At 38.0% G+C, this 15,492-nt stretch overlaps 1 protein-coding gene across 1 annotated transcript in view; it reads left to right on the top strand.

Moving 5' to 3' along the window:
* The first annotated feature begins 208 nt into the window (after nucleotides 1–208).
* The window catches only part of OTOGL (otogelin like), a 98,740-nt gene continuing 83,456 nt past the window's right edge, over nucleotides 209–15,492 (top strand). The window contains exons 1-9 of the mRNA XM_068661245.1: nucleotides 209–389; nucleotides 1,341–1,380; nucleotides 2,470–2,518; nucleotides 4,744–4,804; nucleotides 6,322–6,477; nucleotides 7,158–7,312; nucleotides 10,495–10,616; nucleotides 12,103–12,308; nucleotides 15,064–15,194. Of these exons, the coding sequence (XP_068517346.1) occupies nucleotides 311–389; nucleotides 1,341–1,380; nucleotides 2,470–2,518; nucleotides 4,744–4,804; nucleotides 6,322–6,477; nucleotides 7,158–7,312; nucleotides 10,495–10,616; nucleotides 12,103–12,308; nucleotides 15,064–15,194 (999 nt within the window). The 5' untranslated portion in view covers nucleotides 209–310. The remainder of the gene's footprint in view (nucleotides 390–1,340; nucleotides 1,381–2,469; nucleotides 2,519–4,743; nucleotides 4,805–6,321; nucleotides 6,478–7,157; nucleotides 7,313–10,494; nucleotides 10,617–12,102; nucleotides 12,309–15,063; nucleotides 15,195–15,492) is intronic.

Genomic DNA, 15,492 nt, shown 5'->3' with positions numbered 1-15,492 from the left:
GGAGTAATACTTGCAGGTCTAGCGAAAGTGTAACTAATACAGACTCTGCTGAGGAGTTACCATGCATTACTAATGAGAGACATGCAGCTGGAAAGTTGTATGCAACATTTGCAAAGCTCCTGAAGCTGTATGTATCTACCAAGCTTGATGTCTTCTTTTTTCCTTTTTGTGTTGTATTATTTCAAATAATGCATCCAACTGTTTATCTTTGAAAGGATTTAAACACACTGTAGGAATACGTAGTTATAAGATGCCATCATAATCAAAGCCATCAATTTGGATAAATTTCCTATTACCAAATTATACTGAAATGAACATTGTGGGAAAGCTGAATTTAATGATACCGTGGAGTATATTTTTGCTTCATTCACTGCTGTCCTCTTTGCAAGGTAAGAACTTTATTCAATTTCTGAATAAAAACTAACTTTTAAAATGAGTTCTCTAAATATTTTATTAATACAGCTCCTTCTTTTTCTATCATTATCAAACAATATTTTTAACCCTTTTTGGAATTCATGAAACAATAACATAGGTTAAATAACCCATTTTACATATCTCCTTTCTCTCTGACAGGTGTTGAAGCTAAAATATAGCTCTTATTTTTTAAAAAGACACATTTTCTATGTCTGAATTTTGTTACAAAATAATTATAAAGGAACTATGTTTAAGTTTCTTTTATTTCTTGCCACTACTGACAGATGAGTAAGCAGGTAATGAATTTCAACGAGGTATGACTTTATTTCATCAGACTGCACCTGCACTTTGTTTAAGCATTTTTGGAATGCTAGAATAAATAATTGCTCTTCTGGTTATAGAAACAATCCTATTTTTAACCAGTATATTCACTTCAGATGGGTCTTGCAGATAGTTTCTTTGCAGCCATTATGAAGATTTCTAAGATAATCTGAGAAAGAGTGTAACCTGATTACAATTGAATTTTGCAAGTAATATTCAGAAAATGATTGCACCTAACTGCTGAAGGAGCTTGATTCTGGATAGCTCTGAGTATCCCTTGTACTTATAATTACCTTCCGTAATTTTATCAGATTTGGTCTGAGCCTCTGAACAACTAAGAACTCTTCTCTTTTTGGTGGTAGTATTTACCAGAGTTGAGACCATGGAAAACTGGGGTTGATAAGCCCTTGAAGGAATCAAGCTATCAGGAAGGAAAGCATCTGTTGCTAGGTCCCTTAGGAAGAGAAAAAAGTTAATGTAAAAGTGCTCTGGAAAACTCAGGATCATTAGCTATTTTTTAAAGAATAAATTTCAGTAGTGTTGTTTGCCAAATGCAGAGTGAGTTTGTAGAAAAACATTTAACTTAATGACTTTTTAATCTACAGGATCTTATTGCAAGCTTTCTCTTTTGAGAAGAACTTCAAGGTAAGTTTTTATTCCATATTTGTCAAGTTCTACAAATAAAACAAAAACATATAAGACTTATCTGATATAGCATAAGTTAGAAAGTAAAATATAGCCTTGAATTTGACATGTAAGATGTCAAGTACATGCGCATTGGATGTAAAACACACTTTCAGAATGTTTACATCTCTTTTCAAAGAATTTACACAACAGGCATGGATCCTCTATTTGAAAAATGAAGGCACTTATGAAAAATGATACTTCTATGGTCTCAAGAAAGCTTAGTGGAATAATGGAATGAAACCAGGATGAGATCATTATTTTATGTCTGGAAAAATACATTAAATGAGTATCCTTCTACAATTTTAATTGCATGATAAAATCCTAGCTGCTATTTGAAGCACAGAAAACTAAGTGCTATACAGCCATAAAATAAACATTTTCAATACAAGTTTTCATGTAGAAGCTGAAATCCAAACAAAACCCAAACTAGGGAATGTTCCTGATCCCATTGAATTAAATGGGAACTATGCCATTAATTTTAGTAGAAGTGTCCAGTTGGACATAGCTTTGGATGTCTAGTGACCTCTGTATCTAGTGAGCACACATGTATATCAAATGATATGCCATCTTGGACTGTTGATAAAACCAAGTATGTTTTATAGCCTGTTGCCCTTGTTTCTAAACTTAATTGCAAATTTAAGTCAGCTATAGCTGGCAAGCCGTCTTTTGCTATTTAAAGCCCTATCACAATATATTCAAATCATACTTGGGGGAACTTGCTGCCACACACACTGCCAGGTACCTATGAAACTGCTTTGCAATTTTGTATCCTGTCATAAAAGCTTATTTTGCCTGCTTACCTCTCCCTCATAAGACCTATGTACCTCCCTAATAAAGCATCCCATGTTTGAGAGCAGAGATTGGAGCACTATTGAATTCTGTAAAATGAGACCATGAAAAAAAATCACCATTTTAAATGTTAAGCCAAGAAAGACCTCTTTGATAAAGTGATGGTAATCAGAGAGAAACACTTCTCTCTGGGGAGCTGCTTATTCAGGCTGTTCCAGGGACCTTTGATTAAACAGGTTCCTTTTTGTTTTCTTCCAGAAATGAGTTTAATGCAACTCGACAGAAAAGAGATCTCTTAACAGCAGAGGTAGGTTATACCTCTGAAAGGGGGATGGTGGGGAAAGCCTCCCCCTTTTCTGCTCTGGGGCTTTGCTGAAGTTACAATGGGGCCTTTGTAAGGAGCAAGGCTGTGGTAACAGGAGGACAGTGAGGAGGAGCCGCTGTTCCCTACCTGCTCGCCTCCAGCCAAGACCCATGGCCTCACACATTCATTCGTTCTTGGCGAAACGCTCTCTGAATCACCCACCCTGATAGACCGACTGACGCACACCATGGGAAATAACACCGTGGTTCTTCTGCCTTTTGTGAAGGCAAACAGAAAGCCCTAGAAAGCTGTTGGTGTTTGATGCAAAGCACAATGATGGCTGTAGACAAGGAGCCTGCATGTGGTGTGGTGATGGTGGCAGTTCCAGCCCAGGCCTGGGTCCTACCACCACAGCCTAATGTCTGTCCCTCCTCACTCCATGCTCTGTACTGCTGCCTTATGCTGCACAAAGGTGATGTTTGACTAAAATTTAATAGTATAAGGGGAAACTCATTCCCCTGTGAGTAGACATCTTGGGCTACAGAGCCCAAGCAGCTGTTATAGCGCTCTTCTACAGGGGCAGGCATGGAGCCCAAAGCCTCTTCTCAGGGTCTTGCAGGCAGGCTGCAACAGAACCACAAATCATTTTCTCTATGTCCCTTGGAGAATTTTGTGTCTCCTCACCAAGTTAGAAGGTAGCCAGTATGAAACATAACAATGAGGTGAGTCATACCTCTTCTCCTCACTAGGAAGACACCTTCTGAGGGAAATGGGCTCTGGGAACTGATGGTGGTCCAGAGGTGTGCTCAATAGGAGAGCAAATAAGCTCTATCTCCCCAAAATAGCACAAAAGCAAAAAGCTGCTTTGCTGAGAGGCCTGGCTCAGGGTAACCAAGAGAGAATATGGAGAGGGGTGTTTTTGTGCAGGGTTGGTGGGGAACATCTCTGGCTAATGATGGACCCTGGAAAGAGCTTTCTGGTGAGCTGGTGAAGTCCATTTCAGATTGATTTTAGACAAATTGTGCTACTTGGGTGCATCAAAGTATTTCCAGTTGGAGGAGGGAAGTATTTATGTCACTGCATGAGGCATTGGTGGGACTTCACCTGAACCATTTACTGTACAGTTGTGTTTATGCCGAGATCCATTAGTTTAAGCTCCAGACATGGAGAAGGACTAGCAGAAGGAGTGAAAAAAGAGTATCTTGCAAGTGAAGGCTTAAACAAGTTGCTTTGCTCTGTTGTACTGCTGAAGGCTGGTGTTAGACGTGTGGGGAGCATGGAAAGGTAACTGCTTTCTTGTAATATATAAGAGAGGGAATTTTTAAAAACCAAAACAAAGTAACAAAACAAAGCAGGGATGAAGAACTATTTAAGAAAAAGAGCAAAGCTTTGTAAAACAAAAAGATTTTAAATGGCCATGAATAAATGTACAGGGGAAATATTTAACTGCCCAGCACTTCATCCTGGTAAATTTCCCAACCGTACTTGTCGGGGCAAAAACCCCAGAGTGCTTGTCATGTGGAACTTGATTAGTTCTTGGAAGAGATGATGCGACGCGACAAACTGCAATAGCAGAGTGTTGGGTCAGATCCAGGACTTCCTTACAGTCCCAAGTCCCCCTGTTCCTATACATGACAGGATGCAGATCAGGCAGATCTCTTCTCTCCTCCCCCCTCCCCCCTTTTGTTTGAGACCAGCTGAAATGAGTTCTGAAGGATCTCAAGGGGGATGTGAAATCCATCACAGCTGAAGTGGCCACAGTTGGATGACTGGGGAGTGGCACAGGGCATGAGTTAGGGGAGAAACATTTGGTATTTGACGGAAGCAAAAAAGGCAAGAGTCTTGTCTGAGCCCTCACTCTTCCTCCCAAATGTAAACACAAATCTCTCCCAGTGGAGCCCTGCTGGTTTGTTGCCTTTGGTGAAGCAGAAGACATGGAGAGGAGGCCAGCAGTGACCCCAGGGCACAGCTGTATCCTTCCCCGTCCCCCAGAAACCATGCTTCCCTTCCCCACAGTGCCAGGTGCTGCAGTCGCTGCCTTTCCTGCTAGTCTGGGCTGCCAATCACAGCACTTGAGGCCATGCCCTGTGCTGGACCAGCCACAAGTGTCTCTCCTGTGCTAAAATAACCCTCAAAGTCCTCACTCAACGCTGCTGCAAGTCCCTGGGCTCATAGTGGTGCATTCATAGAGCAGAAACACACTGATTTTCCTTTTGTGTTTCTGTCAGGTTCGAGCTGCCTCTCCTCGGTCACACCTGCACGGGTCCTTGACGCGCAGCCCACCGGGAGGTCAGTGCTGCTCGTCCCAGGAGGAGATGCCCCTGAACACGCTGCCTTCCTGTCACCTTCCCATGTTGCCAGTGGTTTTGTCCCCTAAAAAAAACCCAACACACTAACTCATTACTTCATTTTATCCGTGTTAAATAGCATATGGTTCCCACTGAAATTAGACTTTCAAAATAATGATTTATGACCAAATCTGAACAGCTAATTAAGCTAATCCTTTGATTTTTTTTTTTTAAGTTTATTTCTAGTACAATTTTCTCACTACCACTTTTTCTGTCCTTGTGAGAGGATGTAATTTTGTCTGAGAGGCACGAACTGATTATGTGTATGTACAGTTGTGCCCAGACAATGAGCACAGGGTTACTCCTAGAGGGGTTCAGGCACTGTCCAAACACCTACAGCAGGTCCGAGTTATTTTGCAGAAATGTTTTTTGTATGCAACTGAACTTCAGTATCCTTGGAAAATATGTATGCCTGGGTAGGTGTGTTTTTCCATGTCAATGAATATATATAATTCATAGTTCATAGTTGTAACAGCAAAAAAGTTTTCCACATTAATGCTGTTCTATAAACAGTATTTTTGCCTTGTACTTTCAGGGTATCTGTGCATATTTGGAAAGCAATTCTTAAATGGGAAAAATTCAAAACTAAGCATTCAAAAGTAAGCTTTACTGTAAAGGTCCAGTTTTGTTCCCATTTAGCATCACTAGTAGCTTTACAGTAGCTTCCATTAGGTGCGGAAGAGCCTATTTATTTCATTGCCTTCCTGCTTTCTGGAATGTTTTTTAAATCTCTGTAAGCAACTTTGTAAATATTTGTATCTAAGGTTTTAATTCCTCCCCAACAAGGAAATCAACTATCTGCAAACCCTGAGATTTGAAATTTCCTTTCTCCTTCACTTTTGGGGAACTACGATTTAGACCCACCTCAGTGAATGGTTAGTAGACAGTGAAGTCTTAGCGTCCAAGCAGACCACATAACTCTTTAATGAAACTGCATTTAGAAACAATTACTAATTATAACATAAAACAAGCCATTCCCATGGAATCTTAAGTCTCTGACTCCAGTCACCTCTTAAGCAGAAATAACCTTTTAAAAGTTTTAGCATGCGTGGAGGGTTATTTTTAACTGTTTTTGACTTTGTAAATTATGCATTCCAGACTGTTCTTAAGCTGAATATACCCTTTGCTGTAAAGCCTTGGAGGGAGGAGTTGAACATATGCATAAATTGTGCTGAATTTGGTCAATTAGAATAATCTGTGTCCTGTGTATTTCAAGATCAGGAGGACTGGGATTTGGTTTCTTTACATGGGAACTTGACCTTTTGTTTGCTGGGAGGAGGTTGACCTTTTGCTCCTTTGTTAGTGTACAAGCCTCAGACCAAAAGAGAACCTTGTCTTTTAACCAAGAAACACAAATGATATATTTAAGTAAATGTTAAAAACTGGAGATTTTTGTTGGTTAATTTTCTTAGCTAATACAGCTGCTAATGATTTTACAATAAACAGATTTAATGTGAGTCTCAATTTGTTTGCAGAATGCCGTATCTGCTAAAAGGCTGCTGTCCTTGCTTACAGGTTCATGTTCTCCAGAGTGCCTTAATGGAGCAGGTTGCACAGAGGCAGGTGACTGTGATTGTCAGTTATTTCAGGCTCAAGGAAGCAGGTGCCAAATTGGTAAGTCTGGAACCAAAAGAGTCAAGTTTTGGGTTCAAGTAAGATTTAAGAGGAAAGTTTTTAAAACAATATTGTTAACAGCACTTTTGTGATTCCTTTGTAGTAGGGATGTTATCCACTAGAAGACACGGGGGTTAAAATTACATGTTAGGGAAATATACAGAGCACCGTCACAAATGCCTACGTTTTAACATTTGGTATATGGTGATTCATAGATGCCATAAGAGACAGATCACTGTCTAGCTGGCCAGCTTTTTTATAGTTAACTGAACAACTAAAAAGTCACTGCATTTTTCTAGCAGTGACCTACTGCAAATAAAATAATTAACTCTTTCAATGCACTGGTTTCTGGAATCTCCTTTAGCAAGAATCATCCTTCTGGATCTTCAGTAGACTTTAATCTCTTGCTTCTACTTAGAATTAAAATGCTTCTACCAAAGCAAATCCAAAACTTGCAATGATTTCATATGACTAAAACTGCATTCTAAAGATTAAAAAAAAAAAAAAAAAAAGTACTGACTTTAAGTAAAGTTGAAGAAGTGAGGTCATCTTTCATCCTTGTTGTCCATTTTGTTTATAAGCTCTTATTTCCCTTCTAAGCACTTACTTCTGTGGACACCTTTGCCACCTGTCAATTTTTGAATACTGTGCTTGTTGTAAACTCAGTGTGTTTTCTCCAGTTCCTAACACTGGTAAGGACCGAGATGGGATTTGCAAGTCATGGGGACAGTATCACTTTGAAACATTTGATGGCATCTACTACTACTTTCCGGGAAATTGCTCCTATATTTTTGCAAAAGACTGCGGTACTCCAGAACCCCAGTACACTGTTTGGGTAAGTATGTGAGCATACATTAGAAATAACATACTGCGTATACGTGTATTTCATAAGTAAAGTAAGTAGAGAGAAAATAAATAGATCAAACTGTAGCGTTACTTACTTAAATACAAAACTATGCTGCTGGAAAATGTCTAAGCATGTGTGCAGCAACTCAAAACACCGATGAAATGATAATCAGCAGAGTCAGTATATTAAAAATAGTGTTTCTTACTCCCTCTCTCCTAAAAAGGATCTCTGTTCTCTCCTCTCTGGGAAATCCTGTGTAGCAAAATTGGGTCTTAAGGCAGACCTTGGAAACTTCAATAAACTTTAGCTGTCAGATTGTAGAAAAAATTGAGTTGCCAAGTAAAGTGCAAACAGCTGTCACCTGCCTGGTAGCTGGGCACCCAAGTGTACCAAGCTCCAATTTGCAGCCATTGGCATGCAAGGATGTGGAGCTACCTCCCCTGGCCCATGAAAAAGTTTGTTCCCGCTGTGGATTTGTGTTCTAATTTTGGATTACCCCTGCGTCATGCAGAGAAGGTTAACAGCTCAAAAGCCTTCATCTTGACCTATGTATAGGGGGCATTCGTTTTAGTAATTTCCTCAGATTTATGGGTATCCATGGTTAATGATTTTGAGATCAGGCAGAGTTCAAACCTATATCCTCTTTGAAGGAACGTGCCCTAACTACCAGGCTGTAGGTTACTGTGGGGAGAGAACATAAGCTCATTATGGTATTTTTTTCAATGGTTGGGATTTGCTGCTGATTGGGCAGGGGAGGGGGAACAAGAGAGGTCCTAACTGTAATGCAACCATGGTGGCCACAGTGATCACAGGGGCAAAGGTAGATCTAGGTTCTGATTCCTGCTCCAAGAACAAGTTTTCATTTATAAACGTATGATTTCCTGTCCCCCCAAATACTAGCATCTTGAGAAGATTAATCTGCCCTTTCTACTCACTCAGATCATAGGCTGTTTCATCTGCCTTCCATTATTTCATTTTAATTCTTTGTATGCAGCTATTATCTCTTAGGAGATTTCAGAAAATGCTATAGCAAACCCCAAGATTATATTAAAAATCTAGAATCTTTATTTCAGTGTATTCCAGTTGCTCTGGAAAGGGAGAAATTACCTTTCAGTTGCTGGAACAAATGCCATACTTTGTTAAAAACTTAAAATGTTTATTCAGAAAAGTCACAAGTAATGCTGAAGCAATACAGTCACAATCAGCCGGTCAGTGGAGAGCTGAAAGTCTTGCCAAGTGCTCACATTATGGTCCTTCTGGTTTTAATAATCCACCTCTCTAGAGCAGAATAAAACACAAGACCTATTTTGATTTTCCTTGATTGTGTTTCTGTCTTAGGACAGGCTTACATAGAAACCATCTGTCAATACTAGTAACATTTATTATGTCTTTAATTATAACTTTCTTTATACATGTAAAAACCCTAATGCTTTTACTGGCTTGGTTTATTTCACTCAGAGAAGCAGTAACTGTTTTTTACTTCCAGCATTAACTGTCAACCTAGGAAGATTAGTTAGTGTATGTGTGAGTGCTGTATGTGTTTACCAATAAATCTTTTCTACAAAAGTGATAGCTCTAGTTACTAGTTACAGCCCCCATTACTATGCTGGCAAAATGTTTCACAGTTACTCATCTATTTAGCTTCACAGCACTGTCAAGTAAATTGGTAACGTGGCTCAAATCCTTCTCGCAGAAAGCTGACGCACATGGTCAGAGGAGTCACGCTTGAGCTGTCTAAACTCTGTCTACATTTTAATTTAGGTAATGGTAGCTAAGATTCACAGCATATTCCCATGCCTCCTCAGTTGTTACTAAAACCAGCACATATGCTTTTGAAGCATAGTAGTCTAGAGCATCACACCAGTTTGGGTATTCCTGCTCCGCTGAGATTAGCATAGCATAGATTAGCGGGAGCTTTGCATAGGCCCTGGGATGAGGTATATTCTTCAGACTCACCTAGACTACTGTCAAAGTAATTCAAAACGGTGTTGTAGTGATTAACTGGGTAAAGCATACACGCAGAAAGTTGGAGACCTACATTCTTATCATCAGTCAGAGTAAACCTGAACCAATGTTTTTCATGTCCTGAGAGTGCACCCTGGCCAGCAAAAGCCCTGTTGTCTCTGGGGATACAGACATTAGTACAAGGCAGGAGTCACACTCTGCCATGGCTAATGACTGGGAATGGAAAGGAAGCCTGACTGCAAAGGTAGCATCCTTTCTGCAAACTATAAAAAGGATGCATGCTGGCATATCATGCCTATTCCAAGTTCTGATAAAACATTATTTTTGTTTTGAGATTACTTCATTGCCATAAATCTGTACACACGTTAAGATAAGAATTGCACATTTTTCTTTTCTAGAAGTACACATCTAGGATCTGTTTAACACCTCTAGTAGTGGGCAGTCATGGAAATTACATATTGCCAATAGTTGTGAGACCCTGTTTTGCAGATCTCTCTCTGGCTGAGTGATGCTTTCTGTGCTGAAACTGGGGAAGCTGATGTCAGATTCAAGGCAGCACCCTGACTCACTACCCTATCTATGTACAATGGGGACAGGCAGACTTTGGAAGAGCCTACACTTCTCCATTGACAATGCTGAGAAACTAGTGCAAAATGGGTTTTAACAGATGTGTTTATGTTAGATGCCTGCAGTAATCTGTGGGAGTACTCCAAAATCTCAACAAACCCTGAGTGGTTCAGGAGGGCATGCTGGATCAGGTGGCTGGATCAGAGAATGCTGGCACTATGCTGAGGTTTTGTATTGCACAGTAGTCCTTTCTAGACCTCTAGAAAATGAGCAGTAGGGGTGTCTCAGTGCAAATAACAAGCTCTTACACTGGCAGTGATAAAACAGCACACTATGGTGTCTATGAAGTTCATCTGTGTAAACTACCTATTTCAGACAGTGTTTAAGCCACTAACTTGTGATGCTTTGTGCTGTTAGGCACTTGCTCTATTTCTTAGTAGTACTGGGTAGCATGAACTTCTGTTTTTGCATATGTTTGTAAATATGACCTTTTTACGTTTTAAATATTTCTCTCTAAAACTCTTTCAGTGATTCATGTACAGAAAAATAAATTATCATATATGACTTTATGAAAACTTGCACGAAATTGTTCAGAAAAAACATTTATTCTAACTGTGTGTGTATTGTTCCTTTCTAAGGTTCATAACAGTCCTGACTGTTATGGTTCAGTATATTCTTGTCAGAGGTCAGTCAGCTTATTTTTTTCAAACCAAGAAGAAATAATTATTTCAGGACATGAAGTAAGAAAAGAAGGAAAAAGGTAAGTGTTCTAATGATGGTTTCAAATATTTTATTGCAGAAAGACAATGTGAAGATGCTTTTGACATCAACCAGAGAAAATAATTCGCTATATATTTTTACCGATCCCTGGATATTCTATATTGGGACTGATAGAGTGCTAGTGTGAGAAGATGTAATGCTGTTCATGTAATACGTGAATGAAGTGAATATGTGAATACATGAATGAGCATGTGCTCCCCATGAGCCTTGTGTTCAACTTCTCAGCTCTGACATCGGGATTAACCATATAAATTTTGTATAAACAAGGTCTACATCACAATAATCTGGTTAATCTTTGGTGCATCCTGATAACATTTTGAACAAGGTAGTCTTTATTTATGCTTGGTGTGCAGCTATACTGAATTCAACACATAACCTTCATATAAATAAGCCTGAACTAATTGAATCAAAGATCTTAATTCTTCTTTGGCCCTTTTGGGCAAAACCTCCACATTTCTGAGGTACATCAAACCCTCAAATGTACCTTTTTTTTTTTTTTCTAAATAAATAAATGAGTACAAGGCTATCATAAGTATTTTTACTATTAGATAAAGTACAGAAAATTTCAAAGACTTGTAAAGACGTGTTTTTTTGTATCACTTTGAAGGTGATTAGATTAGATTTCCTTTGATGTAACAATGCTATTAACATCTGAGACTGATGGCTACTGTGCCATCTTCTTCACCACAACAGAGGCAATTTTTGAAGATTACGATTAAATCATACTCAAATATTATTTTCCAGTGGTCAATGGCTGAAGGAGGAGGATATACTTTTTTTTGGTCAAGGGTATTTTCTGTACTGTAAGTTTCTTTATTGGCATACGTCTAATCTGATGATCCATCTTCTGCCAGAAGGGCTTCTGGTGTTCACTACACCAGGAACACTGGTAGTAGTTTCACAGAGCTCCTTGTGCAACACAGCATGCTCATGAAGTCATGTGCTCTTTAATATGCCTCTTCTGGTCTTTGAGAAGAAGATTCTTCCAGGCTTAGAATAAGTACAACTGATAGATGTATGCAGTAGAAAACCATTCACTTTTGATGATCAATACAGAGAAGCAAATAGAAAAGAACATGGTAAAAATGTAACGAAGAATCATAGGATCATTAAGGTTGGAAAAGACCTCCAAGAGCATCTGGTCTAACCACCCCCCTACCACCAATGTCACCCACTAAACCACATCCCTAAGCACAACATCCAACTTTTCCTTAAACACCCCCAAGGATGGTGACTCCACTGCCTCCCTGGGCAACCCACTCCAATGCTTAACTACTCTTTCTGAGAAGAAATGTCTCCTAATTTCTAACATGAACCTCTCCTGGTGCAACTTGAGGCCTTTAAGTGACTGTATACAACTGAAAAAAAGAGTGTAGTGAGTTAGAAGGTGATATTTTATGTGGTATTTTTCTATCACTAACTTCATCTCATCTGAGCTCTTTGAAGTAGGCTGTTTATTTTTGCAGATTAATGTTGCCTCAGACAGTTGGAAATGTTTTCGTTGAGAGATTGGCTGACTATATTCTGGTGAAAACTACCTTTGGTTTTTCTCTTGCTTGGGATGGAAACTCTGGTATTTATATTAAGCTGACAGAAGATCATAAAGGGAAACCTTGTGGCCTCTGTGGAAATTTTAATGGCAATAAATATGATGACCTGATACTGCAAAATAGTAAGTAAATGGCTTAGAAATGCACCCTTACCTTTGTTTAAACAGGTTCAATGTTCACTTTAAAACAATTATGTAAAAAGACGGAGTCCTTATTTCAGTAGAAAATAGAATATCTCTACTCTTCAATGCTATTAAAAATGTTAAGGGGGAAAAAACAGTTCAAGAAAGTATTTATATGTATGCTTAAGCCTTTCTTGCTCAGCAAAGCACTCAGGGTATGTTTATCTTAGCTGATGAAAGTGCCTTCAAATTATAAATAAATAAACAAATGCTTGTGGTTTTCTCTATGTTTAAGGATGGAGGGAGAAGGAGCAAAAAGCCAAAATATTAATATTTGGAAAAAAACACAATCTTGAGTCATTCGTTTACATTACCATCATAAAAATATGAGTTGAAATATGCATTTTTAAAGCTCTTTCCAGAAAGTTCCTCATATCTCTCTGTTGGTATGTTGTGCTATGGGTCTCTTACTACCCTGTAGGATTAGGAGTTGCCCAATGCTGTATCTGAGGAAGAGGTGATTTGCCAAGTTGATAAAGTGTTCTGTAGTCTTTGTAGTTCTATATAGGGAGTATTCTATAGAGACTTTGTCCTACTCACGACTAATATGAAAAAAGAGCAAGCTTGGGAATATGAGAGATCCTTTACTTAGTCTGGTAGAAATAAAGATAGGACTGTCTTGTTTTTACTGTTAATTACCGAGAAAATCAAGTCCCACGTCCCTGCAGATCATTAAATCACAAAGGTTATCTCACAGTAACTGTTTTCCCTCCACTGTTTTGCACTGTTCATTGTGGTTAATGGGTAGGAGGTTTTTGACTTGCTAAGGGAAGAAGCAGACTACATATCTTCGCATAGTCTTTAAAAATCTTCCCAATATAAATTCCTCTTGTCTTCAACCATGACAGAAGTATGTTCCTTGTTTCATACATTAACTTCTGCACACCAGGGTATAGTATTTTTAATAATTAATTGAAAGGGTTGATCTAAAATAATGAATAAAAATGGACTTCAGAGAAGATTTACAAGTCACATGAATTCATACAATCTCTTCAAAAGTAATAATTTCAGTGTCTTTAAATATATTTTATAAAAGATTTGAAGTAGGGCAGCTGTTAGCTTTCTTTATTTACAGAACCACATTTTTTTTTCTGTTGTCATGTCTTTAGTATTTTTCATTGTCAGAAATTATAGCATTATTACAGTGTACCATCCAGAGCACTGTGAATCACCTAAACCTTGAACCAGTTGCATAACATGGTGCCATGATTCTGTACAAATACAAAGCAAGAAGTTCTGCTATCTTCACAAGAATATACTGCTAATTCAAGTTGCTTCTAAGCAGCAACTTTTTTCTAAGTGTTTCCAAATGTCATTAATCACCCAGGATGATCACCTATCCTGAGTCTTACAGTCAGAATGCCCTGTATTTGCATTGCTGCAAATAAAGAAGGTGCTGAGACGTGTTATACTCCATTTCAAAGTATATTTTTAAAAAATCAGCTCATTTTTTGTTTCCTTAATCATCATTTTTAATGGTATCTTTGCATTGCTTTAATATATGAGACTGTATCTGAGCATAAAGCTATTAAAAAGACAAATATTTTTTTTTTGTGGCATTTTTTTTAAGACTTAGAACTGATTTTTCAAGCTATTTTGAAATGAAAATAAAATATTTTAAAATGTGCTTGCAGAACCAGAATTATGTCAACAGGTTTACTTCTTGATAAAAACGAACAAACAAACAAACAAAAAACAACAGCCTTTTATGTTTGCAAAGTGTTTTCTGTGTAAAATGAGCTCTTTTGTCAGAGAGGAAGAAAAGTTTTAACTCTCCCTGCTTCTTAAGTAAATCAGATTGGTGGTTAGGGTATTGGCTTTGTTTATTTGTGGATATCCAAGTACAAACCTCTGATTATTATGTTTTGGGGTTTTCCATTTTCTAGAGTGTCAAACTTTGTACTTGTCCTGGAAGAAGTTAGATTAAGTTTTGGATAATACAGCCCTGTGAAAACAAAACAATACAAAACAAACCATAGCTAATTTCTTTCCAATATCCCATCTCCTAACCATGCATTGGTACCCATGGTATAGATACTAATTACAGTAAGGCTCTTCAAAGTGGAGGCCATACACCCTTTTTATCATATCTAAGAACATACAGAAAATGTAATATTTATTTCTTGCTGCAAAAATATGGAAATTTGGGGTCTGTTCCTCTACTGCCAACTTTCTTGTATGTTTTTGTGTGTATGTTCTTTGCTTGTTACTGTGACTTCCAATTATGCGTTACATTCATTCATTCATTCATTCTCCCTTGCTCATGCTATGAGGAGAACTGGGCATGTAGCATTGTGTTTGTCATAGGACTTTTCTGCACAAGGGGATAGGGAGTGAGATAATAGTGCTAACTGAGCTTTGTTAAATATGATTGTTATAAATGAATGATGAAAGCTTTAAATTATTTTAAATAAATGCATTCTTTCTCAAGTATTCATTGCAGTCCTTCTCTGAATTTTTATTACAAAAATGTCAGTAATTGTATTAAATTTTTTTTTTGGGGGGGTTTCATTTAAATGTGGTATAAAATATCACTTGTAGTTAAAAAGGAAAAATAACCTTTTTCTACACTCCCATTACTCTGAACATATCTGTATCTGAAGTAATGAATATATTTTAAAACTTTCAGAAATTTCCAAGATACCTTTTGTGATTGTGTTGACAACCTTTTTTTCTGGGTGTTCTTTTCATGCAGTAGGTGAACATACAGAAGACATTGCTGAATTTGCAAATAGCTGGGCTGTGCAAACCCCAGATGATGCAGCTTGTGTACCTACTGCCTCAGATTTTTCCAGTCCTTGCTCAGCTGATGAAAAATCCACTGAGGTAAATTAATCATGTAGTGATTTTTTTTTCATCTTCACTGCATAGTGACAGTACAAGAATCTAGCCATATACACCATACTGAAAAAAAAAAAAAAACAACTCAAATTCATTGAGGCTTTGTGAAGATTCAGATCAGGACTGTTGCTAGGGAATATCTGAAGATCTTCTGAAGTTTAGCTTAAGAGTACAAATGTTCAGATAGGATGTGCCAAGTGGTACAAGTCCACTGGCAGAGCTCTTTATTGCTGCATTATTCCTGGGTTCAGTTACCAGTTCTGGCATCTTACACCTCATTATT

This window comes from Anas acuta, chromosome 1 (assembly GCF_963932015.1).
Source record: "Anas acuta chromosome 1, bAnaAcu1.1, whole genome shotgun sequence".
In the NCBI taxonomy this organism is placed as follows: Eukaryota; Metazoa; Chordata; class Aves; order Anseriformes; family Anatidae; genus Anas; species Anas acuta.
The sequence above is the reverse complement of the archived record's forward strand: the minus strand, read 5'-3'. Positions and strand labels throughout refer to the sequence as shown.